The sequence below is a fragment of the Indicator indicator genome, unplaced genomic scaffold (genome assembly GCF_027791375.1).
Source record: "Indicator indicator isolate 239-I01 unplaced genomic scaffold, UM_Iind_1.1 iindUn_scaffold_255, whole genome shotgun sequence".
In the NCBI taxonomy this organism is placed as follows: Eukaryota; Metazoa; Chordata; class Aves; order Piciformes; family Indicatoridae; genus Indicator; species Indicator indicator.
This window is the reverse complement of record NW_026539319.1, coordinates 1-25,250: the sequence shown is the minus strand read 5'-3', so window position 1 is coordinate 25,250 and position 25,250 is coordinate 1. Positions and strand designations below refer to the sequence as shown.

Sequence of the window (25,250 nt, the reverse complement as noted above, 5' to 3'; positions counted from 1 at the left end):
CTCTGTACATATACACATTACTTACATTACAAAATCCCAGAGAAACATTTGCTGTACCACCTATGCTCTGCTCATTTCCTTTTTCGCCCTCATGGCAGCTCCCTCTGGGTCAACCTGGTTCAAATCTGTAAGCAACCAAATAATGGCTACAGAAGGAATTTTTGTGTCTTAACATCACCCTCCAAACCCACAGCTCAAGTATTGAGCAGGGTTTGATGTTACTTGTGATGCTTTATAACCCATTCCATGCAATCAGCCCACGTGTGAGTTTGTTCTGCTCTGATTTTCAGGGATCAATAAAAATAGGAAATTCAGTTCTGTCATAGAAAAGAGCTCAGACAATCTGCCCAGTGCAGACAGCAGCTACCACCAGGCATACCCTGGGTAATAATACACAAAAAAACAATTCCCCTGCAGGTGGAGAGAGGAAGGAAAAGACCTGGCAAGATGTTAGAAAGGGAATACAAAGGCTCAGGAGTTCTCCAGCAAAGCTTTGCTCACAGCATCACCCCCAGCACAAAACCATTCCCAGTGCCAGCAGTGTCCAGAACTTGGTGTGAGCTGAAACCCAGCAGCTCCCTAGGAGAAGGTTGAGTGTTCCTGAGGAGAGCCAGCAGGTCTGTGGCTGGAGGTCTCTCACCTTTGGGGACCAAGGAAGCCATTTACAAACTTCTGCAAGAAAATTTCATCTCTGCATGAAGTTTTTTTCCAGGGCAGCAGGAGTCCTCTGAAGGGAGTGGATGTTGCGCTTCACTCGATCTTCCAGGGTGGAAGAGGAGGCACTCTCCAGCTTCAAACGACTGCAAAAGAGAGGAAGGAGAGGGAAAACAGATCAGCAAAATCACTTTCCAAACAGCATCACCATTTCTGGGCTCACCCTTCCCCAAATCCTCCACCCAAACACAGCAAACAGCAAATTATTTCCTGTTCCAAGCACAGGCTTGGAAGGGACCCTCAGAAGTCACCTTAACTATCCCCCCTCCTGCCCTGAGGGAACCAAACACCTCTGAGCTTGGCTTGGAAGTGATTTGGTGTCTTATTTAAGCTTACTTTCAGCAGCTCCTCCAAGAGGAGGAGACTCCAAATAGAACCAACTTAATTACAAAAGCATCTGTCCCAGGGGATGTGCCTGCTTTCTGTGGAGCAAAGGAGGGAGAGGCAATGTGCTCCTGAAGAGAGGGCAGTGCTCCTCTGGGAGCCCAAAGCCACAGCTCCTGCTGGAAATGCCTCTGGAGGCTTCAGTCCCTCAAGCTCTTGGAACACAGGCTCCCAGTGGACTTAGAATTGTTTCACAGTTGGAAAAGATCTTTCAGATCCTCCAGTCCAACCATTCTCTGACTCTACCATGGCCCTCAGCACCACATTTCTGCCTCCCTGAAACACCTCCAGGGATGAGGATTCCACCAGCTCCCTCAGGAGGCTGTGGCCAAGCTTTAGAAACCCTTCCAGTCAACAAGTTTCTTCTCATGTCCAACCTAAACCTTGCCTGGTGCAGCTTGAGGCCATTTCCTCTCACTCTATCACTTGCTACTAGGTAAAGATCAATCCCCACCTCATTCCAGCCTCCTTTCAGGGAGCTATAGGGAGCAAGGAGGTCTCCCCTCAGCCCACTGACCTCAGCTCATGAATCCAACCTGACCACATCCCTCTGTAGAGCCTTCCTTGCAGACTTAGAACCACTGCAGGCTCCTACACCCAGAGAACTTTAACATCTGTGTGTAAAACATGACTAAGATTTCCCCCAGGATGGCCAAAACCTGCTGACTACCAGCTTCCAAGTGCTGGACCACCATAACAACCTTTTGGATTGAGATAAGCATTTGGGATCAGCAGATGCCATGAGTTCTGCTGTAGAGCACAGCAGAGACAGCTCCTTGGCCACCACTTGAAGCAGTTCACTGCTGAGGGCCATCACTCACCCTTCAGAGGCTGTGGCCTGTGTTTCCCCTGAGTGAAAAAGCAGACACCAAAAGACACTCACTTGAAGAACTTCCCATCTCTTGAGTCGAGTTTCTCCAGCTCCCTCTCCTTCTCCTCCTCCTTTTGGTGCTTTCTGAGGTTATTTGCTCTCTCCTCTTCCCTCCATTTGGCATTTTCCATCATCTCCTGGCGTTTCCTCTCCAGCTCCTCTGGGGAGATCTTTCTGTTTGGGTAGAAAAGATCCCTGCTGAGGACCAACAGCATTGCTGCTGCCACCCTTCTGGCTTTCCATTCTTTACCAGGAGTGCCAAGCCCCAGAGGAGAGCTGGCTGAGGTGGTTTGAATTTGGTAGCCCAATCAGCAAAGCTTTAAGCATACAACTGAACCTTCTGCTTCAGCACAGCCCTAGCAGGAGTCTGGTTTCTCCCTCTTCCCAACCACCTAATCACCAACTGACTGCTGAGATGCTGCTGTCAAACTGCCAGATTAAACAGAAAGCTGCTAATTAACAGCCCATGGGACAGTGACTGCCAGGAGACACCCAGAGACCCAGCAGCCTCCTGGGGATGGCCTCAGGAAGTTGCCCAAGCTGTGAACAAAGAGCAAACGGAGCACTTGGCGACTTGCTGCCCAACTTGCTGGATGCTGAACCCAACCTGCTCCAGCTGACAGAATAAAAGAGGGTTCCCAGGTTACACCCAGATGTTTCCCACTCCTTCCAGGGTAGCTTCCACCCCCCACCAAGAAAAAAAGAGGGAGAGGTCCTTGCTCACCTGGTGTAGCCTGTGGTGTGCTGCCGCCGATAGCTCCTCCTGGGGGAAGGGCTTCTGGCTCTGCCCTTCCCCTCCCGACTGCTGTGCCTGCAACCCAGCAATGCTCTCTTTAGGAGAGATCAGCTTCAACTCACAGAAGTGTATTTAGGCTAGAAAAGTTCTTTGAAGATCATCAAGTTCAACCCTGAACCCAGCACTGCCCCAGGACACCACCAAACCATGGCCCTCAGCACCACATCTCCACAGCTTTGAGACTCCACCACTGCCCTGGGCAGCCTGGGCCAGGCCTTCACAACCCTTGGGAGGAAGAAATTGTTCCTCGTGGCCAACCTAAACCTGCCCTGGGGCAACTTGAGGCCATTTCCTCTCACCAGCCTCCTACTGAAGAGGTTCTCCCTCAGCTCCACTCTAACCCTGCTCTGCCTCAGCTCCAAACCATTCCCCCTGGGCCTGGCTCCAGACCCCCTCAGGAAAAATCTCTCTGCAGCCTTCCTGCAGGATCCCTGCAGGCAGCTCTGAGGTGCCCCTGGAGCCTTCTCCTCCCCAGGCTGCACACCCCCAGCTCCCTCAGGCTGTGCTCACAGCAAAGCTGCTCCAGCCCTGGCATCATCTTTGTGGCCTCCTCTGGACTCTCTCCACAGCTCTGTGTCCTTCTCCTGCTGGGGACACCAGAGCTGGAGCAGGATTGGAGCTGAAGTCTGAGCAGTGCAGAGCCCAGGGGCAGAATCCCCTCTCCTGCCCTCTGCCCACACTGCTCTGGCTGCACACACAGCTGCCTGCTGGGCTGCAGGAGGGCACTGCTGGCTCCTGGGGAGCTGCTCAGCACCCAACACCCCCAAGGCTCTTTCTTCAGGGCTGCTCTCAACCCACTCTGCACCCAGGCTGGATTTGTGCCTGGGCTTGGCCTGACCCTAGCTGCAGGACCTTGCACTTGGGATTTGTTGAGCCACATGCTGTTGGCACTGGCCCACTCCTCAAGCCTGTCAAGATCCCTCTGGATGCCATCCCTGCCCTCAGCAGCAGCCCTGGGCTGTGCATTCCCCACACTCACTGTTTGCTGTGCCTGGCAGGAGATCCTGGCCCCCTGCATCCAGCCTGTTCTGAGCTCTTCTTGCTGGAGTGCCTCTGAGAAGGGGACTGGCTCCTGGACCTGGAGCGTTCCCAGTGCCTGTGGTTGGCAGCTGGAGAGCTCCTGGACCTGTGGCTCTGCTCAGAGCCTCTGACCTGCAATTCAAAAAGGTCTTTCAGCTCTTGCAGGAGGCACAACAACCAGGGGAGGTCACAGAGGGGACCCCAGATTAGATTTAGTGCAGGGAGGGAGCGTGCTTGAGGTTTGTGTTGACAGCTCTTAGTCCCAGCTGTGGCTGGTGGCCAGCAAACAGAACCCCAGAAGAGCCAAGAGAGGACCTGGGCAGAGGTGTGGAAGCCTAAAATGGTTTGGGTTGGAAGGGACCTTAAAGACCATCTGGCTCCAACCCCACAGCATGGGCAGGGACACCTCCCACTAGAGCTCCCACTGTGGCTCTGAAGAAAAAAAACTGAACAAAGCTTAACTTGAAGCCAGAGCAGATGAAAATCCCAACCAGGATCCAAACGACTTTGAATGCCAAGGCTTAGATGGCTCCAAACTGAACATGAACTTCATTATCATGGAATGGTTTGGGTTGAAGGAACCTTTAAAGGTTCCATCTAGAGCAACCCCCCAGCAGTCAGCTCCAACCAGAGCAGGCTGTTCAGAATCCCAAACAACCTGAGCTGGGATGGTGCCAGGGATGAGCAACCTGGGCCAGGCTCTCCCCACCCTCAGGCTCAAAAACTTCTTCCTCCTCTCCAGTTTCAATCTCCCTCTTTTGGTTTAAACCTTCATCCCTTGCCTTGTCCCCACAGGCCCTGCTCAAAACTCTGTCCTCAGCTTCCTGATTTCCCCTTGAAGCAAAAAAAGGCTCCCAGAAGGTCTCCTTGGAGCCTTCTCCTCTCCAGGCTGCCCAAGCCCAACTCCCTCAGCCTGGCTCCCAGCCCTGCCAGCATTGCTGTGGCCTCCTCTGGGCCTGCTCCAGCAGGTCCCTGTCTGTGCTGAGGGCTCCAGAGCTGCCCCAGCACTGCAGGGAGGGTCTCAGCTGAGCTGAGCTGAGGGGGAGAATCCCCTCCCTGCCCCTGCTGGGTGTAACTTTGTCACCCCCTCCTCATCATCTTCTTCCAGACAGCAAAGAAGTCTTTTAATGAACTGCCAAAGCTCTTTCCCTCTAGCTCAGGACACCTACTCCCCCCAGGGCTGCTCCCTCACCCCCCAGGGGCTGCTCCCTCACCCCCCAGGGGCTGCTCCCTCACCCCCCAGGGGCTGCTCCCTCACCCCCCAGGGGCTGCTCCCTCACCCCCAGGGGCTGCTCCCAACTCTCTTGCTTACTTGTAAACCATATCCTGGGACTTTGGAAGGAGCAGATTTCCAGGAGGAACTGTTCACCCTCTTCTGAGACCTAAAAAGAAACCAGAAGAGGACTTTTTAAAAGCAAGAGACAAACTCACATCACCAAACCTCAACTTTTAAAACATCCTGAAAAGAATTTAATACTGCACCAAAAAAGCAAGGAAGGGATATTTAGATCCATTGACAGCAGCAGTAAGAAAGATAAAACCCAGAGAGGGATAGAAAAAGGCAGGAAAAAAACCCCAAATTCAGCAGGAAAAATGATGTTTTGGCACCACTCCCCCTGCCCCTCCCCACCCTTACTTATTTTTGCCTCTTTCCTCCTCACTGCTGTCACTTCCACTGCTGGAGCTGCGCCGTCGATGCTTTTTGTGCTTCTTCTTCTTCTCCTTCTTCTTCTTCTTCTCCTTTTTGTCTAAGCTGTTTTGCAGCTGGGAATAAAGAGATCACTTCAGCAGCAAGCAGCAGCTGGGCAGAGGGGCAGGGGCACAAGGCCAAAGTTAACCATTTCACAAGATTCTCTCTCACTTTTGGGGGGTGAATCTCAGCTCTGCAGGGTTAGATGAGTGCTGAATCACCAGGTGAGGAAAAACCCCAAGAGGAGAACAGGAAGGTGGAAAATGACACAGAAATGGAGAGGAAGAGAAATGAACTCCTGCTGAGAGAGTGAGGCAAAAGCTTTCTGTTCTGGCAGAGAGTCCCAGAATGGCTCAGGTTGGAAGGGAGCTCAGAGCTCAGCTGCTCCAACCTCCCCTCCATGCCCAGGGACACCTCTCAGCTGGACTCAGCAGCTCCAGGCTTCATCCAGCCTGGCCTTGAACACCCCCAGGCAGGAGGCAGCCACAGCCTCCCTGGGCAGCCTGTGCCAGGCTCTCACCTCCCTCACACTCAACAACTTCTTCCTCAGCTCCACTCTAACCCTGCTCTGCCTCAGCTCCAAACCATTCCCCCTGGGCCTGGCTCCAGACCCCCTCAGCAAAAGTCTCTCTGCAGCCTTCCTGCAGGATCCCTTCAGGCACTGCCAGGCAGCTCTGAGGTCCCCCCTGGAGCCTTCTCCTCCCCAGGCTGCACACCCCCAGCTCCCTCAGGCTGTGCTCACAGCAGAGCTGCTCCAGCCCTGGCATCATCTTTGTGGCCTCCTCTGGACTCTCTCCACAGCTCTGTGTCCTTCTCCTGCTGGGGACACCAGAGCTGGAGCAGGATTGGAGCTGAAGTCTGAGCAGTGCAGAGCCCAGGGGCAGAATCCCCTCTCCTGCCCTCTGCCCACACTGCTCTGGCTGCACACACAGCTGCCTGCTGGGCTGCAGGAGGGCACTGCTGGCTCCTGGGGAGCTGCTCAGCACCCAACCTCCCTAAGGCTCTTTCTTCAGGGCTGGTCTCAACCCACTCTGCACTCAGCCTGGTTTGCAGTGAAGAGTCAGGAACTTTTCTCCTTATCCTAAACCATAAGCAATTAACAACAATTAAGCTATGATGAACCTACACCAAATTAACCTCTGCCTCTCTCCTTGGCTCAGGGTCTTCTGTGATTTGATTGTTGGAGGCAGCACTGGGAACCACCTACCAGAGCTTTGATTTTCTTCATTTTAACAGGGTTGTTCAACACTTCTCTCTTCTTTTCCTCCTCCTTCTTCCTAAAAAAGAAGGGGAAAATTGGATTTTTCTTTTTTTTTAAACAACTGAAAATAACATTTTCATGAAAGGCAGCAATCAAGTGGCAGCTCTAAAAGCACCAAGCAGGAAAAGAGGCAAATTCATGGATTCATGGAGTGGTTTGGCTTGGAAGGGACCTTCAAGCTCAGCCAGCTCCAGCCCCCTGCCATGGGCAGGGATCTCTCCCACCAGCCCCAGGGTGCTCAAGGCCTCATCCAGCCTGGCCTTAAACACATCCAGGGAGGAGGCAGCCACAGCCTCCCTGGGCAGCCTGTGCCCTCTCCACCCTCACTGACAAAAATTTCTTCCTCAGCTCCACTCTCAATCCCCCTCCTCCAGCTCCAAGCCATTGTCCCTCACCCTGTCCCTCCCAGCCCTTGTCCAAAGTCCCTCCCCAGCTCTCCTGGAGCCCCCTTCAGGCACTGCAAGGCTGCTCTAAGGTCTCCCTGGAGCCTTCTCTGCAGCCCACAACCAGGCAGATTTAGCTTTGAGGAACAGCCACCCAGACAACCTTCACACAGATCACCACAGCAGCTCTTAGCAAGCTGCTAACAGTGCTGCTCAGCCTCATCCATCACTGACCTCCAGCTCCACGTTCAGTACCTTATCATGAACAGGGGATCCTCCCTGATTTTGTTTGCCATATCCAGGACAGAATTGGCTCCAGACTTGGCAAAAATGGAGCCTGGCAGAAGCCCTGTCTCGTTGGAGCAGCCTGCTTCCTTCTCTTCCATCTTCTCAAAGATGTATTTGTCCACAGGGCGACCCATCAGGTATTCCTCTCTGTTCACCATGCCTCCAGGCCCCTGGTACATCCACTCCAACTTCTCTTCTCTTTTCCTGTTGCAAACAAGACCACCAGGGCTCTGAAGGGACATTTTAGGACACTAAAAGGTCAGAGATTCATGGAATGGGTTGGGTTGGATGGGACCTTCAAGGTCAGCCAGTTCCAACCTCACTGCCATGGGCAGGGACACCTCCCTCCAGCCCAGGTTGCTGAAGGTTTCATCCAGCCTGGCCTTAAACACTTCCAGGCAGGGGGCAGCCACAACCTCCCTAGGCTACAAGTTACATTTTGGGGCACTGAAAGCCACATTTTGGGACACTATAAAGCCACATTTGAAGGCTTACTAAGAGCAGTGGAAATGTTTTATCACCACAGACATTCCCTGGGCAAAAAGTTCCGTTTTAGAGCACTGAAAGCCACATTTTGGGGCACTGAAAGCTGCATTTGAAGGCTTACCAAGAGGAGTGGAAACGTTTTATCACCAGAGACATTAAACCAAGGTCCCTCTGAGAGGCAGCAGGAACACCAGCACCACTTCATCACGCAGCACTTGTGCCCAGAGCACGGCCAGGAGCGGTGAGAGGCAGGCTGAGAGGAGGGGGCAGCAGCTCACCTGACGGTGCCCATGTCCTCCGCGTATCGCTGCATCTCCTCCCGCGCTCGCTCCTCCTGCAGCTCCCTCTGCAGCTCCTCGATCTTCTTCCGCTCGGCCTCATGCTTCTGCTCGGCCTTCCACACCTTCTCCACATTGCGCAGGGTCTGCGGGTGCCAGCTCTTCTTCAGGTTCTGCAGGAGCCGGGGGAACGGAGCGGGATCGTTACAGGAGCGCCAGCAAACATCCCTCCCAGGTGCCCACAGGCCTTCCCCCGCCCGCTGGGCACGGGGAAGGGCCCGCTCAGCCCTTGATCCGGAGAAGGAAACGCGTTCATCCCTGCCCCACCGAGAAACGCGGGGACGGAATCGCCCTCGCTCAGAAGCGGGGAAGAGCCTCAGGCCCGGGCGAGCCCGCGCGTCCCGGGCTCGCTACTCGCCGGCCGTACGCGGAGAAGAGACTCAGTCCCTCCTGACCTACCCCGGGCCCGAACCCCTCCTCACCAGGTCGCCTCCCCCCATGGCGACGGTCAGCGCAGAACTTCCGCCACCGGCCCCGGATGTGCGTCATCAGCGCGCGCCGCGAGCCTCTGCGGCAGTGGGCGCGGTCGAGAGTCGTCACTTCCGGTGCAGACAGCTGGCAAGATGGCCGCGGCTGGGCGGCGGAACAGAGCAGGGCGCAGCCGGTGCTTCCCAGAGCTATTCGGTAGGGAAAAAGGGAAGGCTGAAAGCCTCTCCAGGTGCGCGGAGCACCCGGGTGTGGCAGTTTAGGCTGGGTGCCCCCTGCCACTGGTGCATGCTTTTGGGATATTCTTGGCACTATCCTTTCTAGTCTTTTGTAGCTTCACCAACTGCTTTTCCATTTAAACTTTCCATCACTCTCCAATCCGTTTGTGTGAGTGTCATGAGTGTCATTGTTTTGTCCCTTTCGGGGCAAGAGAGGATGTCTGGCCTCAAACCAGGACAGCGGGGCTCTCCCCGACCCTGCGGCTGCGCTGCCCCAAGCGCTGCTGGTCCCCCAGGAGGCAGCCTGGCGGCACTGTGAGCGACTGGCAGGTCCCTTCCTATTCCTTCCCCACATCAGTGGCCGATACCCCGAGGGGCGTAGCTCAAATTCAGGTGCCCCGGTGCAGAAGCAGAGCAGAGGTTTCAGCCACATCCTGATGCAACCTTTGGGGTGTAGGAAAAGGGGGAGCTTGGTCAGCTGAACATCCCCGCACAGCTGGCGGGGGGGTGGTGGTGGTTTGGAGCCACCCTGGCTTAGGAGAAAACCACGAGCCCTGCCCTGGGGAGGAATCATTACCTGTGGGGGTTTGACTCAGTGGTTTTCAGGTTGTTCTTTAACCTCAACGTCTCCGTGTCATAGAATCATAGAATCAAGAAGGCTGGAAGAGACCTCAAAGATCATCGAGTCCAACCTGTCACCCTACACCTCATGACTATCTAAACCATGGCACCAAGTGCCACGTCCAATCCCCTCTTGAACACCTCCAGGGATGGTGACTCCACCACCTCCCTGGGCAGCACATTCCAATGGCCAACCACTCTCTCTGGGAAGAACTTTCTCCTCACCTCCAGCCTAAACCTCCCTTGGCACAGCTTGAGACTGTGTCCTCCTGTTCTGGTGCTGGTTGCCTGGGAGAAGAGCCCAACAACCTCCCTTCAGGTAGTTGTAGACAGCAATGAGGTCACCCCTGAGCCTCCTCTTGTCCAGGCTAAACACCCCCAGCTCCCTCAGCCTCTCCTCATAGGGCTTGTGCTCAAGGCCTCTCCCCAGCCTCGTTTCCTAAACTGAGGGGCTCAGAACTGGACACAGTACTCAAGGTGCAGCCTAAGCAGTGCTGTGTACAGGGGTACAATGACCTCCCTGCTCCTGCTGGCCACACCATGCCTGATGCAAGCAACCGCTTTGCATGGGAATTAAGATCTGAGCACCAAAGGAGGCTGCTGGGGGCGACTGCCAAAGCAGGGGTTATGAATCAGGGGCAGGGATTTGAACAGGGGCAGGATCTGCAGCGTGTCCCACGCCAGCAACGTGTGGAATGTCTGCCTCCCAGGCTCGAACAGCTGCGGTTACCACGCCCCGGGGGGCATTGCGTTGCTTATGGCAGTGGCGCCGAGCGGGGTTAGAACCCTGGAGCTCCGTATTGCCAGCCGGGCGCCTTGCCCCTGAGCCACCTCCTCCCTCCAAACTCCCGCCCCTCCGCCCACAGCCCCACGGCGGAGGCGCGGCTTAGGGGCAGAGCGTCCGCCTGTGGGGCTGGAGATGGAGAGTTCGAGCCCCGGGGACACAGGGACCTGCCAGCCACGAACTGGTTTGTCCACCACTGCCCCAGTTCCCCTCAGAAGTCATTCCAGATTTAGCCAGAAGTCATTCCAGCAGGGATCCTCACCCTCCCGAAGGATAATTATCCAGTTCCTTCCTGCCTCAATGACTCCAAACGGGAAAAACAAGACCAGCAGCACCTCTGTGGAGGGGATTTGTCTGCGTGGCTGAGAGGGCAAGGGAAGATGTCAGAAGTCTCCTCTCATGCTTGGCATCAAGTGGTGATCACCAGGATCTCGGAGGGCTGAGAAAGTCTCTGAGAGGAGAGGGGAGGCAGAAGGAAGAAAAGGGGAGGCAGAAGGAAGAAAAGGGGAGGCAGAAGGAAGAAAAGGGGAGGCAGAAGGAAGAAAAGGGGAGGCAGAAGGAAGAAAAGGGGAGGCAGAAGGAAGAAAAGGGGAGGCAGAAGGAAGAAAAGGGGAGGCAGAAGGAAGAAAAGGGGAGGCAGAAGGGAGAAAGCAGCTAAAGAGTTGAACTAGGGACCTCTTGATCTGCCCTGTGCCCAGGGACTGCACAAGGACACCTTAAAAACATTTTTAGAGCTTGTGTCCACTGCTTAAAGGCCTTTCCACGGCAGCCCTCTGTGTACCTTCATGTGGCCACCAAAAGGTGGACAGAAAACTGCAGGCAGTCACAGGGAGAGTGCAGGCACTGAGGAACTACTCACAGTGCACAGCTCCTGCACTTTCCTTCCGCTCAGGAGCTCAGCACCTTGAAGAAAGCAGCTCACAAACCAACCTTCCCCTGTAGAGAACAAACCCCAAGACCCAGGCAGATCTCTCCACCTTCTTTCCACCACAAACTCCCCAGCAAAAGGGGGGCAGGAGAAGAAAAAGAGGGGGCACCTGGAGTTGAACCAGGGACCTCTTGATCTGCAGTCAAATGCTCTACCACTGAGCTATACCCCCTGTGCCCAGGGCCTGCACAAGGACACCTTAAAAATATTTTTAGGGGGGCACAAGGGCTTATGTCCACTGCTTGGAGGCCTTGCCAGGCCCCTGTGCCCCTCAGTGTGCCTGCCAAAGGCTGTTCAGGAAGTAAAAGATCATACCTTAGGAGGATAATCAGTGCTACAGAGAATCAAGATCAGAGACAGGGGCAGGCACTGAGCACTTCCAGTGCACAGCTCCTGCACTTTCCTTCTGCTCAGGAGCTCAGCACCTTGAAGAATGCAGCTCACAAACCAACCTTCCCTTGTAGAGAACAAACCCAAGACCCAGGCAGATCTCTCCATCTTCTTTCCACCACAAACTCCCCAGCAAAAGGGGGGCAGGAGAAGAAAAGAGGGGGCACCTGGAGTTGAACCAGGGACCTCTTGATCTGCAGTCAAATGCTCTACCACTGAGCTATACCCCCTGTGCCCAGAGCCTGCACAAGTACACCTTAAAAACAGTAAGTGAGAAAGGCAAAAAAGTTTTCTGTCCACTCCTTCAACACTTCGACCTGACAGCTCTCTCTGCACCTTCATGTGGCCACCAAAAGATGGACAGAAACTTGCAGGCAGTCACAGGGAGAGTGCAGGCACTGAGGAGCTACTCACAGTGCACAGCTCCTGCACTTTCCTTCCGCTCAGGAGCTCAGCACCTTGAAGAATGCAGCTCACAAACCAACCTTCCCCTGTAGAGAACAAACCCCAAGACCCAAGGAGGTCTCTCCACCTTCCTTCGATCACAAACTCCCCAGCAAAAGGAGAGTAGGAGAAGAAAAGAGGGGGCACCTGGAGTTGAACCAGGGACCTCTTGATCTGCAGTCAAATGCTCTACCACTGAGCTATACCCCCTGTGCCCAGGGCCTGCACAAGGACACCTTAAAAATATTTTTAGGTAGGGCACAAGGGCTTATGTCCACTGCTTGGAGGCCTTGCCAGGCCCCTGTGCCCCTCAGTGTGCCTGCCAAAGGCTGTTCAGGAAATAAAAGATCATACATTAGGAGGAAAGTCAGTGCTACAGAGAATCAAGATCAGAGACAGGGGCAGGCACTGAGCACTTCCAGTGCACAGCTCCTGCACTTTCCTTCTGCTCAGGAGCTCAGCACCTTGAAGAATGCAGCTCACAAACCAACCTTCCCTTGTAGAGAACAAACCCAAGACCCAGGCAGATCTCTCCATCTTCTTTCCACCACAAACTCCCCAGCAAAAGGGGGGCAGGAGAAGAAAAGGAGGGGGCACCTGGAGTTGAACCAGGGACCTCTTGATCTGCAGTCAAATGCTCTACCACTGAGCTATACCCCCTGTGCCCAGCTCTGTCATCCTTACCCACAAAGAACTCACCACCAAACCACCTGAGGATGTCCTTCCTCACACCTGGACCTTCCTGTTCCACACAGATCCACTCCTGCTGCAGCAGCTGAGAGGTGCCAGCAGCAAGGACCTTGGGTACCTCACTGCAGCCCAGCACAGGGGACAGGCACTGTCTGTGCTCTGCATTTCCCAGCTGACCTTGGGCCAGTTCCTCTCCAGCCACATCTGTCTCCTGTCCCCAGCTGCAATCTGTTCTCCTGGAGCAGGTTAGGAGGTGACACAGCAACTGCCTCAGAGTCTTTGACATCTCCCCCAAGCTTTCCAGCTCCTGACTGGGACATTAAAAGGAATTCTTAGGAGAGGAATCCAAGCTGACCTTAGCACTGAACCTTCCAGTGAGGAAACCCCCCAGAATCACCTCAAAAAATGGAATTAAAGAGGGGGCACCCGGATTTGAACCAGGGACCTCTTGATCTGCAGTCAAATGCTCTACCACTGAGCTATACCCCCATGGCCCCACAGCTCCCCAGCAGGAAAACATCACAGCAGAGCTCTGCAGATGAGCCCCAGGGTGGCTCAGGTTGGAAGGGAGCTCAGAGCTCAGCTGCTCCAACCTCCCCTCCATGCCCAGGGACACCTTTCAGCTAAACTCAGCTGCTCAAGGCCTCATCCAGCCTGGCCCTCAACACCCCCAGGCAGGAGGCAGCCACAGCCTCCCTGGGTAGCCTGTGCCAGAGTCTCACCACCCTCACACTCAACAACTTCTTCCTCAGCTCCAAACCATTCCCCCTGGGCCTGGCTCCAGACCCCCTCAGCAAAAGTCTCTCTGCAGCCTTCCTGCAGGATCCCTTCAGGCACTGCCAGGCAGCTCTGAGGTCCCCCTGGAGCCTTCTCCTCCCAGGCTGCACACCCCCAGCTCCCTCAGGCTGTGCTCACAGCAGAGCTGCTCCAGCCCTTGGCTCATCTTTGTGGCCTCCTCTGGCCTCACTCCAGCAGCTCTGTGTCCTTCTGCTGGGGACACCAGAAGTGGAGGCAGCACAAAAAGCAGGTTCTCCTGAAATACTCAACTCTCACCCCACCAACACCCCCCAGATCCTCCTCTGCTCTTGGTGGGGGTGGAATCTGCAGCTCTCCCTCTGGCCAGCAGCCACTCACCAAGGATGGAGGGAAAGTCCTGAAATAGTTTGCTCCAAATCCACTTCTTTTCACTTTTTTCTGCTGAAAAAAAAAAGAAAAAGGGGAGGGGGCACCCGGATTTGAACCGGGGACCTCTTGATCTGCAGTCAAATGCTCTGCCCCTGAGCTATACCCCCGCTGAGCACCACTGCCCAGGACAGCTCCTTGTGAGCAGGGAGGAGCTGGTCCTGCTGCATTCCACTGCCCTTGCCGTGCTGCCTCTCACACCACAGCTCTCCCTTCACCTTCAGACTCCTCCCTCCAGGTCTCTCACCCTGCTCACAGCCAGGCTCCTGGGAGCCAAGTTAATGAATTCCCAACTTGCCTTCTCTACGACATCTCCTTACAGAGTCGTGGGATGGGTTGGGTTGGAGCAGACCTTTCAGAGCACCCATTCCAACCATCCTGCAGCTCTGCCAAGGCCAAACCATGGCCCTCAGCACCACAGCTCTGCCTCTCTGAAACATCTGCCGGGATGGGGATTCAACCATCTCCCTGGGCAGCCTGTGCCAGGCTTTGAGAACCCTTTCAGTCTAGAAGTTTCTTCTAATAACCAACCTAAACCTCCCCTGGGGCAGCTTGAGGCCACTTCCTCTCATCCTATCACTTGTTTCTAGGGAGAAAAGACCATTCCCAACCTCACTCCAACCTCCCTTCAGGGAGCTGTAGAGAGCAAGGAGGTCTCTCCTCAGCCTCCTCTCCTCCAGACTAAACCCCCCCCAGGCTCCCTCAGCTGCTCCTCCCCAGCCCTGTTCTTCAGACCCTTCCCCAGCTTGGTTGCCCTCCCCTGGACCTGCTCCAGAAATAAAAAGGACTTCAAAACACTGCTGCAGGCCCTGGGCTGCACCTTTGTTTGGTCTTGGGGTGTGCCTTGCCCTGCACACCAGCCTGCAGAGCTGCCACACCACCTCCCTCAGCCTCCATCCACAAATCCCACCCAAAACATTTCACTCAACTCCTCTGCTGTGCTCTGCCCCACAAAAGGCCTTCCCAGAGCCAAACTGCAGCAATCCTGCTCCACAGATCAAGGGAGAAGATCTTTTATTTTAGTGGTGGTTCCTTACTCATCAGCAGGTCTCTGCTTCTCTCCCCAGGTCTGAGGAACACTTTCAGCACTGCAGTGATGGTCAAAGACATCAACTTCAGCCAGAGGTGACAGCCAAGGCATCTCCTGTCCCCTTCTGAGTGTTCCAGGGCTGCTGGGAAGAAGCCAGCACCACTGCCTGCTCCGTGGGACAGCCTGAAGAGAAGAGAGTGGCCCTCAGTCCATGTAGGTCCTTCTCCATTTCCCCTTCCCAGCTGCTGCCAGCACACAGCTCTTGATTATCCTATGGGAATGTCCCAAGAAACATTTTTTTTTTTTAGGCCAAAATCTGTTGCAGAGATGGCTTAAACCCAACATTTTACAAACCATTGGTGCTGTTGTCCATCACTGTTTGTGCTGCAAAACCTCAGAGGCTTTGGTCCCTTCACCACCCTCCTTAAGCTCCACTCTTAACCTCCAAGCTGGAAGCATCAGGAGTAGGATCAGGAAAGTCCAAGGAAAGGGGGGAAAGGGAGGGGGAAAGTCCAAGGAAAGGGGGGAAAGGGAGGGGGAAAGTCCAAGGAAAGGGGGGAAAGGGAGGGGGAAAGTCCAAGGAAAGGGGGGAAAGGGAGGGGGAAAGTCCAAGGAAAGGGGGGAAAGGGAGGGGGAAAGTCCAAGGAAAGGGGGGAAAGGGAGCATGTTGTAGGAATGGCTTCATGCCAGGGCAGATGGAGCCAAGTGCCACCACTCCAGGAGGCTGCCTGGCACAGGAGCTGGAGCCAGCCCTACCAGCAGCTCTCCATTACCCACCCCAGGCTCCATGTGGGAGCTGCAGGCCACCAAGACCCACAGCAAAGTCAGCACAGCTTCCACATGAACCCAGGCACAAGGCAAGCTCCCTGCCCCTCGCTCAGGAGGGCCAGGAAAGGACCTGGCCTGTGCCTCACACCCAAATCCAGCCAGGGGAACACCAGGAACATCCCAGCACAGCTTTGTGTGGGACACACCTTCCACTCTCACCTTGAAGCCCTTCAGCTCCTCTTCAGTCCAGGTCCCCCACACTTCTCCTTGCCATGAGCCATCAGCAGGGACCTCTGGGCCTGTTTCACCCCAGCTGGAGGGTTCAGCAGCATGGCCTTCAGCCACCACCTCAGCCAGCAGTGGTGGGAGTGATGTATCCTTGCATGTCCTCAGCAAGGCCCTGAGAAACCTTCTCCAGATCCCCTCCAACGCACCAAACCCAACAGCTGCTGGCAGAGCTCAGCCTCAGGTCAGGTTTTCCTCCCCACACAACATCTCAGCAGCACCTCCAAGCATTTAATTTAAGCCCAATCTGGAAGAAAATTCCAGACCTACAATTCTGAGAGTGCCTGGATGAGAGCTTCCGGGAGAAGGGCTTTGAGATACCTCCCAGTTTCCACACCTGCCTTGGAGCAGTTCCCTCAGCACTGCTCAAATCAAAGTCATTCAGTGCAGGCCCCCTCCAGGCCTTTGCCAGGAGCAGAGGACTCTGCCTGACAGAGCCTCATCTCTGGATGCTCAAATCCCAACTTCCAAACAGGGAACTCCACAAAAAGGCTTCCCAGAACCAAGGCCTTGACTGGAGGTTGGTTCTGGGCAGGGGAAGACGCTTGGGCAAGAAGGACAGCACAGCTTTGGCAGAAGGATTTTATTTGCTGTGAGGAGAGGATGGTGCTCAGGCGATGCTGCCTGCGTTGGAGGCTATCCTGGGCCACAGATCTGCACACTCCTTGGCCACAGGGCCTGTGATGGCAGAGCCTGCAAGAGAGCAGAAGACAACATCAGAGGTCCAAGCAGGTGCAGAGCACAGCAGCGTTTCACACAAGCTCTAGCTGAGGCCCAGCAGCTCTTGAGGAGAGTCCAACTCCTTTCGCTCAGCCACGCTGCCCACCCACCCACCCCTCTCCATGTTCCTTTCACAGAAGGATTTGGCTTGGAAGGGACCTTAAGGATCATCCAATTCCAACCTCCTGCCATGGGCAGGGACACCTCCCCCTGGAGCAGCTTGCTCAGAGCCTCAGCCAGCCTGGCCTTCCACACTTCCAGGCTTGGAGCCTCCACCAGCTTCTCTGGGCAACCTGTTCCAGTGCCTCATCACCATCATGGGGAAGAATTTCCTCCTAATGCCCAATCTAAAGCCAGCTCCTTCCAGTCTGAAGCCATCACCTCTCATCCTGTCACTCAAAACTTTTGTAGCAAGTCCCTCCCCAGCTCTCCTGTAGCCCCCTCAGGTACTGCAAGGCTGCTTTAAGGTCTCCCTGGAGCCTTCTCTTCTCCAGGCTGAACAGCCTCAACTCCCTCAGCCTGTCCCCACAGGGGAGGTTCTGCAGCCCTCTGATCATCTTTGTGGTCTCCTCTGGACCTACTCTTAACAGTTCCACAGCTCTCTCGTGCTGGGGGCTCCAGAGCTGGCCCCAGCAGTGCAGGTGGGGGTCTCAGCAGAGGAGCAGACTCCCCTCCTTCCACTTGCTGCCTCATGTTGAGCTTCTCATCACCCAGCAGCCCCAAATCCTTCTCCTCAGGACTGCTCTCCATCCATTCTTCACCCAGCCAGGACTTGAGCTTGGCACTGCCCCTGACCCTTGCACTTGGCTCTACTGAACTTCATGAGGTTGGCATTAGCCCAGCTCTGAAACCCATCCAGGTCCTTCTGGCTGGATCCCTTCCCTCCAGCACATCAACATCTTGCTGTGGTCAGCCAAAGAGCAGCCACCTTTGTCCATACCTTTCATTTCTCCTTTATTGTTGACTATCACTCCTGCATTGTCTTCAAAGTAGAGGAAGACTCCATCCTTCCTCCGGTACGACTTCCGCTGCCTGATGACCACTGCTGGATGCACTGCAAGGAGAAAAGGAGCAGCTTGGGATGGCAAAGAGCACCGTGGATGAAGGGGAGAAGCAAGAGCCCAGCAGCAGACACCCTGAGGAACTTCTACTGGAATCTTTCAACTCAACCCATGGGCTTGGGGTTAGGTTTTCGGCATCTCATGTTTGGAGCACTTCACATCTGGTGGTCAGGAGGCCACTTCCAACTGCCCAGGTAATGCTTCCAGTTGGCTCTGTGCTTGGGCACCACCAAAAGAATCAACTAGGTTGGAAAAGACCTCAGAGATCACCATCTATGCTCGGGCACCACCACCCCCATCTATGCTCGGGCATCACTACCAATGCCTGGGGATCATCACCACCTACCCCTGAGGCAATTCCAGGTTTTTCCACTCCTACCTCCAAACACACCACCCACACCCACCAGGAACTTCTCCCAAGCCAACTCCAGAGCAACCCAACCTCCAGCTTTCCCCTGCCAGCTGTCACACCACTGATTGAAGCCAACAGCACCAACCAGCTGCCACTTCACCCAAAAGCGATGGCTTTGCTCTGCCCTTCCACGACACCTCAAGGGGCCACCAGGCACAGACCCAATGAGTGCTTTTTCAGAAGGGTGAAGGTCAAAACTCCATGGATTTGGTGCCCCCCTCCTCCCAGGAGGGGACACCCCAGCAGGAGCAGGCCTGGCTGTGCTCCCTGCACTCACCCTTCTTGCGCAGCTCTGGTTTGCCCTTCTTGACCGTGGCCATCACCATGTCGCCCACGCCGGCAGCTGGCAGCCTGTTGAGCCGCCCCTTGATGCCCTTCACGGAGATGATGTAGAGGTTCTTGGCACCTAGAGAGGCACATTGGCATTAGCTGGGTGTGGGGATGGAATCACACAATTGTTAGGGTTGGAAGGGACCTCAAGGATCAGCCAGTTCCAACCCCCCTGCCTCATACTAGATCAGGTTGCTCAGAGCCACATCCAGCCTGGCCTTAAAAACCTCCAGGGATGAGGCTTCCACCACCTCCCTGGGTAACCTGTGCCAGTCTCTCACCACCCTCTTGGGGAAGAACTTCACTTCTTAGCGTCTGATCTAAATCTGCCCTGCTCTAGTTTAGAGCCATTCCCCCATGCCCTATCACCACCTGACATCCTCAAAAGTCCCTCACATCCTAAAACTTCCCTCACCAGCTTTCCTCTAGGTTCCCTTCAGACACTGGAAACCCACAGCCTCATGCCACAGCAAACAGAGGCAGGTGGCACCGCTCCAAGCCGGGGAGCATCTCTCCATTGAGGCACACGGAGGGGTCGCAGGCCAGCAAAGCCACCGCACGCAGCACACAGGTACCATGATTTCCACCCCGGAGCCCAGGCACCTCCCTGCCCCTCGCCTCAGGAGATACAGAACACCCTGACCTGTGGTTCGCACTCCGCTCGAACCAGAGGAACACCAACAGCTTCACCAGACACAGAAAAACCGCAGCTGAAGGCACCGGGGCCACACCGGCTCCGTGGACCACCGGGCAGGCTCCGCCCTTGCCTGATCACCGACTGAAGCCACCAGCCTGGGCTGCGGCTTCCCCCAGAAGCGATCCCCTTGCTGCCTCCCCTCCCACGACATCTCGCTGCGCCACCAGCGCAGCCCCAGCGAGAGCTTTTCGGAAGGAAGCGAAGCTTTCGCCAGCTCCTTCCACACCCGCTCGCCCTTCCCGTTACGGCGGCCGCCTCCCCCCCGTTCTAACCCCGGCGTGAGGGGGGACGCCGCTCACCTGTGTTGTCCGCGCAGTTAATCACAGCTCCCACCGGGAGACCGAGGGAGATGCGGAACTTCGCACCGGAGGAACCTCCGCGTCCTGCGGGACGAGAGGAGGATTAAGTCACCGGCAAGCCCTGCCCCGCCAGGCCCTGTCTGCGCCAGCCAGGGACACCATCCAGCGGCCTTCGCTCTCCAGACCACAGCTCTATCAGACCCCACCCGAGCAGCGATCCAGGCCGCCACCGGCCCAGGACACCAGAAAACGGCGGATGGAGCTGGATCCCACCGCCCCCCTGCCAGGCCCGGCGCCCGCCTCACCTCTCTTGGACATCTTAGCGCCGGAAGAGGGGGAGCCGTGCGGGGCACGTCGGGATATGGGGCGGGCCCTGGGTGTCACGTGATTCAGGCCGCCGGGACCCCGCGGCGCCCTCTAGAGACGACGGGGAGCGGTTCCCCAAGCCGGTACCGGGAGTAGCGGGAGGGGCAGCGACAGCAACCGCGGCTCGGTGGCCCCCGCAGGCTGCGCTTCCTGCTCCCCGCGTGTGCTGGCTCGGACCGGGCCCTTCAGAGCGCCGCGGGCACGGGAAACAGGGAGGGCTCTGAGACCGGTTCCCGTTGGAAACAATCCGGGGCAAAAATTCTTCGTTGTAACGGTTGGGCGTCGGGGAAGGGGAGAGGAGGAAAAGGATGAGGAAAAGGATGAAAAGAGGGGGCACCCGGATTTGAACCGGGGACCTCTTGATCTGCAGTCAAATGCTCTGCCACTGAGCTATACCCCCACACGCTCCCGCTTGTGTCCCACGCCAGCTTCCCGCACTGCCACCGGAACGGGCGGGAGAGGCACCCCCGGGACCACGCTACGGGGAGGAACCTGCCGGCACGATTCCTGCCGAGACTGCTCGAAGAGGGACCGGGCGCGACAGCCACGGATTCCTCCCACTCGGGGCTGCCTGCAGACGGACTGGTGGGAGCTGAGTCCGCCCTGCTGGGACCCCCCGAGGGGATGGAGCGGTGGGCACGACCCCCTCGGGTCTTGTTCTTGCTGGGACTTCCAGGGAGGCCGTCGGGAGATCAAGTCACTAAAGCTCTTACTCTGTTACCAGCAGGAACTGCCCTTTGTCGGGGTTGTGCCTCCAGATTAAGTTCAGCTCTGGTGATTCCCGCACAGTTTTACTTCCCACTGAGAGGTTTGTCATCAGTGGTTCTTTATTTACTCAGCGATTGCCCAAATCTAACCTAAATGAGTGGGTGGATGCTTAAGACACCAGACACTGAGTCCTTAGCACAGCAACAGACAGGGACCTGTTGGAGCAGGACTAGAGGAGGCTACAGTGCTGGCAGGGCTGGAAGCCCTCTGCTGTGAGGCCAGGCTGAGAACTGGGCTTGGTCAACCTGGAGAAGAGAAGGCTCCAGGGAGACTTTCTGGTGGCCTTTTACTGCTTCAAGGGGAGATCTGGAAGCTGGGGACAGACTTTTGAGCAGGGCCTGTGGGGGCAAGGCAAAGGGTGAAAGTTTAAACCAAAAGAGAGAGATTGAAACTGGAGAGAAGGAAGAAGTTTTTGAGCCTGAGGGTGGGGAGAGCCTGGTCCAGGCTGCCCAGAGAGGTGGGAGCTGCCCCATCCCTGGTCAGGTTGTTTGGGGCTCTGAGCAACCTGCTCTGGCTGGGGCTGTCCCTGCTGACTGCAGGGGGGTTGGACTAAACGACCCTTAAAAGTCCTTTCAACCCAAACCATTCCACTTTTCTATGATTCGAATGAAAAGAAAAGCGAAAGAAAAACTGCATTTGGAGCTGGGTTTTGGTGGAGTGATGTCCTCAGCTGCCCCAAGAAGGGGTGAGGTGAGCACCCAAAACGTGTGGGTGACGACGATCCACCCTCACCCAGCAACATCTCCTCAGCCAAGAGCGGAAAATCCTCCCACCCCATCCCAAAAAGCTGGATAAGCAGGGGGGAAAAAAACCGTCATTATTTTACACCACAACGGAGCAGGAAAGTGTGGGAGGCTTGGTTAAAGGTGGGCGAGCTGATGAGAAACGGAATGAGTGAGAGGATCTGCATCGCTGCAAATTACTCCACAGAGAAAGAATTATTCTTGGAGGAATAATTTAAAGGGAAACGTTTAAAAAAAAAAATACCCCCCTGCCCCCCCCCAAAAAAACTTCAAACTAAAAAGAAAACCACAAAGACCAAAAGAGGAAGAAGTTGAGCCTCGAGGGGGCACCCGGATTTGAACCGGGGACCTCTTGATCTGCAGTCAAATGCTCTACCACTGAGCTATACCCCCTGGTCTTGCGCCAAGCCGCCGGGGGCGTACTTATAGCGTTCTCTACGCATGCGCAGTCCCCCGCGGGCCACGTAAAGAACGAGGTACGCGCATGAGTGAAATTGACGATGTGGGCGTGGTTAATGTCCGTATAAGGGCGTGGTGTTATATAGCCCCGCCCCCTTTGTGGCTCCACCCCGCCTATAAACGGCGAGAGCGGTGCGGGCGGAGGCTCAGACGCGGCTTCCGCGGGTGGGAGCGAGTGGGTTCCCCCCCCACCTCCCCCCCCAGCCATGAACCCCAACTGTGCTCGCTGCGGGAAGATCGTTTACCCCACCGAGAAGGTGAACTGCCTCGATAAGGTGAGCTTTAGGCGTGGGGAGGGTCTTCCATGGGGATGGGGAGGGGGCGAGCAGCAAAGGGTTTGGGGGTCCCCCGTGGCGGGGTGGTGCACCCCGTGGGGGTCATTTCCCTGCTCTTGTCTTAGGGTCTGGTGTAGGGAGGGAGGAAATGGTCTGTGAGGCTCTCTGCGTGGTCGGGGGAGGAAGAGTGTGTGGGGTCACCCGTGGGGCTGCCCTTGAGCGGGATGGTTCTTCTCCACCCTCCGGGCCTTTAAGGGTTGCTCCACGCTGCTCATCCGTAGCTTGAAGTCCAGCGTGGGGAGATGGTCTGCGGGGTCCTCTGTGCGGTCGGGTGGGGCAAGGAGCTGTGGGATCCCGCGTGGGGGCTGCCCTCGGCTCGGATGGGTTTTCATCCTCTCCAGTCCTGAGGGGCAGGGGGGATCTCCAGGCTGCCCACTCTTAAGGTCTGCAGTGAGGAGGGGGTCAAGGGTTTGTGGAGACCTCCACGGGGCTGCCCCGTGGTGGGTTAGTTCCCCTCCCCCCACTGCTCAGCACTATCTCAGCGTCTGCTGTGTGAATGGGGGGGACGGACACAGGGGTCTGTGGGGTCCCCCCTGGGGCTGCCCCGGGATGAGGTTATTCTTTATGCCTTCCTCTTGAGGAGGTATCTCTGTGGTGCCCACCTTTATCTCGCGGCTTGGGCATCACCCCCCCCGCGGGTCCCACACCCTGGTGCCAACGGTGCCAGCTCCCCATGGAGCAGAAGCTCTTTCCCTGAGGGTCTGGGGCTGTTTTCCTTACCCAGAAGGGAAAGGCAGCAGCGAAGTGGAGGTGTTGGGGAAGCTGCAGCTGGGGAGATCAGTGGAAAGCAACAGTTAAAGCTTCCCCCAAGCTGGGAGCCTCATCTGGTTTCCATTAGCCCAGCTTTTCCTCCTGCTTTTTTTTTTTTTGCTTCCCCCCCTCTCCCCTCCTTCCATCCCAATTGAAGCTTCTCTGCTCCAGAATCCAATCTTTGTGCTCCCTTAAAGTGGTGTCCAAGGGCTCTGAGTGGCTCTCTGGGAGTCTTTTCCCCTGGCTCCAGTGGAACCAATTGGTGCTGGAGGTGAGGTCCAGTGGGAGGAGGAGGAGGAGGAGGTGGTGGCTCCATCCCTAGCCTTGTGCTGTTTCCCGTGGGATTTGCCCCTCTTTAGAGGGCTGAGCTGCTCTCCTCCTCCCCCACCTCCCCTCCTTTTCCAGGCTCCTGGGATGACCAGTTTAGGGACTAAAAAAAGTAACTGGAAGAATGTGTGGATCTGGGCAGCAGCATTCCTGAGCTCCAGCAGACCCTGCTGCCTGCATTTTTCACAGATGATGTTTCTTCTTCCTCGAGCTGGGAATGGCTGGGAGCTGAACTTTCAGCTTTGTGTCCCAGGGACTGGCCTGGATGTTGGGAAGAGGGAAGTGGCTCTGGTTTCTGGAGCCTCTGCTGGCTTCCAGTAGCTGTAAGGTATCCACATGGTGGAGAATGGGAAGGAGGAGAGGGAATGCCCCATGCTGGGTCCAGGATGATCTTTGAGGTCCCTTCCAACCAGACAGAGTCTGTGATTCCTTCCTCCTGCACAGCCAGAGCCTGGGTTTGTGCTCCTCCGCCTTGTGAGCTGGCAGCTGTCTTGTGAGGGCACAACTGGGGTGCCCCTGTGCCAGCTGCTGGGGAGCAGGCAGGAGGCTGCCCTCCTCTTAACCTTCTGGGGGGGGGGGGGAGGGGGTCTTGGCTTGGCTGAACAAATCCTGGTGTGGTGCAGGAGGTCCCTAGCTGAGGGCTGCTGGAGCCCAGAGAGGTTGTGGAGAGCTTCCAACCCCCCCCGGGCACTGTGCTGCTGGGCAAGCTGCTGTGGGTGCCCTGCTGGAGCAGGGGGGGTTGGGCTGGCTGAGCTCCAGAGGTCCCTTCCAGCCTCCAGCACCAAGCTGGGGTCCTGTGCTCTCCCCTCGCAACTTTTTGCTGTGGTTTCAGGCTGGAAGAGCCTTCCCCAGGAGGCAGGGGGTGGCTGGAGTGGTTTTTCTACCTGGGCTGTTGGTGTTTGTTTTTTGGGTTGTTTTTTTTTTTTCTGTCGTTGTTCTTTTGCTCTACCTGGAGCAAAGTCGAAAGGGCAGCTCCGAGGGGGGGGGGGGGGGGAAGGTTGTTTGCATAAGAGGCTGGAGCTGAACCAGAGGCAGCAGTAAGGAAGAGCTGCTGGGAGGGGGAAGTGTGGCTGGGCTCTGAGCTGGGTTTCAGCTTCCAGTGCCTGTGCTGGTGTTGACAAGCAAGATGGGTTTGGTCTTCTCCTGGGAGTGACATCAGGGAAGTCCATTTCCCTTCTGAGATTTTTTTTTTTTTTCTAACAGCTAGAAGAGGGGGTGGGGGGAAAAACCACAAAACCACCAAAACTTTGCTGCTTTATCAGCTTCAGAAAGGCAGCAGCTGGGGAGGGAGGGAGGGAGGGAGCAGCCTGGCCCCTGCCAAGCTCTGCCTTGGTGCCACTCAACACTTTCTGCCTCTTTGGACTTTTCACCTTGCAAATCAAAAAGCAAAACACAACTCCCCCATCCCCTGCTGCTGCTGCTGCTTGGGCTTGGGGAGGGTGGGGGCAGGGAGGCAGGCAGCCAGCAGCTCTGCAGATAAGGTGCTGTGTGCTGGGCCTGGCTTCCGTGGGGGAAGTGACAGCTCCTGTGTCACAGGGCTGCTGGTGGCTGCAGCTGCTGAGCCCACGTGGAGCTGATGGCAGCTTGGTCTGGCTGGAAAACACCTCCAGGATGGAGTCCCAGCACCCCCCACAGCCACCCAGCCATGGCCACAGGTGTCTTGGGGACCTTCTCCAAGGAGCAGCAGATTGCAGGCAGCTGCTGTGGTGCTTTAAAGTTTTAGGGCTACGTGATTCTGGGGCCCCCCGGGGAAAGGGACACAGAATTCCACGGCTTGTTTGGGGGGCTGGAGGGAGGAACCTCAAAAAAAGGATCATTGAGTTCAAACCCCCTGCCAGGAGGCCAGGAATTCCAACCTAGGGCAGGGGACATGCAGGGAGGGGGGGGGGGACCCACCCATCCAGGTGGGCGTTTTGAATGGTCTCCAGGGAAAAGGGAGACTCCCACAGCCTATCTGGGGCAGCTTGTTACCAGTGCTCTGTTTCC

The 25,250-nt window shown here is 56.1% G+C and overlaps 2 protein-coding genes and 9 non-coding genes across 11 annotated transcripts; all 11 read right to left on the bottom strand.

The window, feature by feature from the left end:
* Positions 1-546: 546 nt before the first annotated feature.
* CWC25 (CWC25 spliceosome associated protein homolog) lies at positions 547-8,671 on the bottom strand. Its single transcript, XM_054399013.1, has 10 exons — positions 8,654-8,671; positions 8,172-8,344; positions 7,375-7,611; positions 6,683-6,752; positions 5,422-5,549; positions 5,098-5,167; positions 3,745-3,917; positions 2,694-2,780; positions 1,982-2,143; positions 547-800 (listed from the first exon to the last, which is right to left on the bottom strand). Exons 1-10 carry the CDS (start codon positions 8,669-8,671, stop codon positions 686-688), a joined length of 1,233 nt encoding a protein of 410 aa, XP_054254988.1. The 3' UTR covers positions 547-685.
* Positions 8,672-11,308: 2,637 nt separating this feature from the next.
* TRNAC-GCA (transfer RNA cysteine (anticodon GCA)) lies at positions 11,309-11,380 on the bottom strand. The gene has a single exon. It is a non-coding gene; the product is annotated as a tRNA-Cys (tRNA).
* Positions 11,381-11,756: 376 nt separating this feature from the next.
* On the bottom strand, positions 11,757-11,828 carry TRNAC-GCA (transfer RNA cysteine (anticodon GCA)). The gene has a single exon. It is a non-coding gene; the product is annotated as a tRNA-Cys (tRNA).
* Positions 11,829-12,180: 352 nt separating this feature from the next.
* TRNAC-GCA (transfer RNA cysteine (anticodon GCA)) lies at positions 12,181-12,252 on the bottom strand. The gene has a single exon. It is a non-coding gene; the product is annotated as a tRNA-Cys (tRNA).
* Positions 12,253-12,630: 378 nt separating this feature from the next.
* On the bottom strand, positions 12,631-12,702 carry TRNAC-GCA (transfer RNA cysteine (anticodon GCA)). The gene has a single exon. It is a non-coding gene; the product is annotated as a tRNA-Cys (tRNA).
* A 447-nt stretch (positions 12,703-13,149) lies between these two features.
* Positions 13,150-13,221, bottom strand: TRNAC-GCA (transfer RNA cysteine (anticodon GCA)). The gene has a single exon. It is a non-coding gene; the product is annotated as a tRNA-Cys (tRNA).
* Positions 13,222-13,952: 731 nt separating this feature from the next.
* TRNAC-GCA (transfer RNA cysteine (anticodon GCA)) lies at positions 13,953-14,024 on the bottom strand. The gene has a single exon. It is a non-coding gene; the product is annotated as a tRNA-Cys (tRNA).
* A 2,547-nt stretch (positions 14,025-16,571) lies between these two features.
* Positions 16,572-19,855, bottom strand: RPL23 (ribosomal protein L23). The gene is made up of 5 exons (XM_054399014.1): positions 19,822-19,855; positions 19,517-19,600; positions 18,468-18,596; positions 17,658-17,771; positions 16,572-16,690 (listed from the first exon to the last, which is right to left on the bottom strand). Exons 1-5 carry the CDS (start codon positions 19,832-19,834, stop codon positions 16,608-16,610), a joined length of 423 nt encoding a protein of 140 aa, XP_054254989.1. The 5' UTR covers positions 19,835-19,855; the 3' UTR covers positions 16,572-16,607.
* Positions 18,239-18,376, bottom strand: LOC128980542 (small nucleolar RNA SNORA21). The gene has a single exon (XR_008489483.1). It is a non-coding gene; the product is annotated as a small nucleolar RNA SNORA21 (small nucleolar RNA).
* A 355-nt stretch (positions 19,856-20,210) lies between the features above and the next one.
* On the bottom strand, positions 20,211-20,282 carry TRNAC-GCA (transfer RNA cysteine (anticodon GCA)). Its single transcript has one exon. It is a non-coding gene; the product is annotated as a tRNA-Cys (tRNA).
* Positions 20,283-21,714: 1,432 nt separating this feature from the next.
* Positions 21,715-21,786, bottom strand: TRNAC-GCA (transfer RNA cysteine (anticodon GCA)). Its single transcript has one exon. It is a non-coding gene; the product is annotated as a tRNA-Cys (tRNA).
* Positions 21,787-25,250: the final 3,464 nt, after the last annotated feature.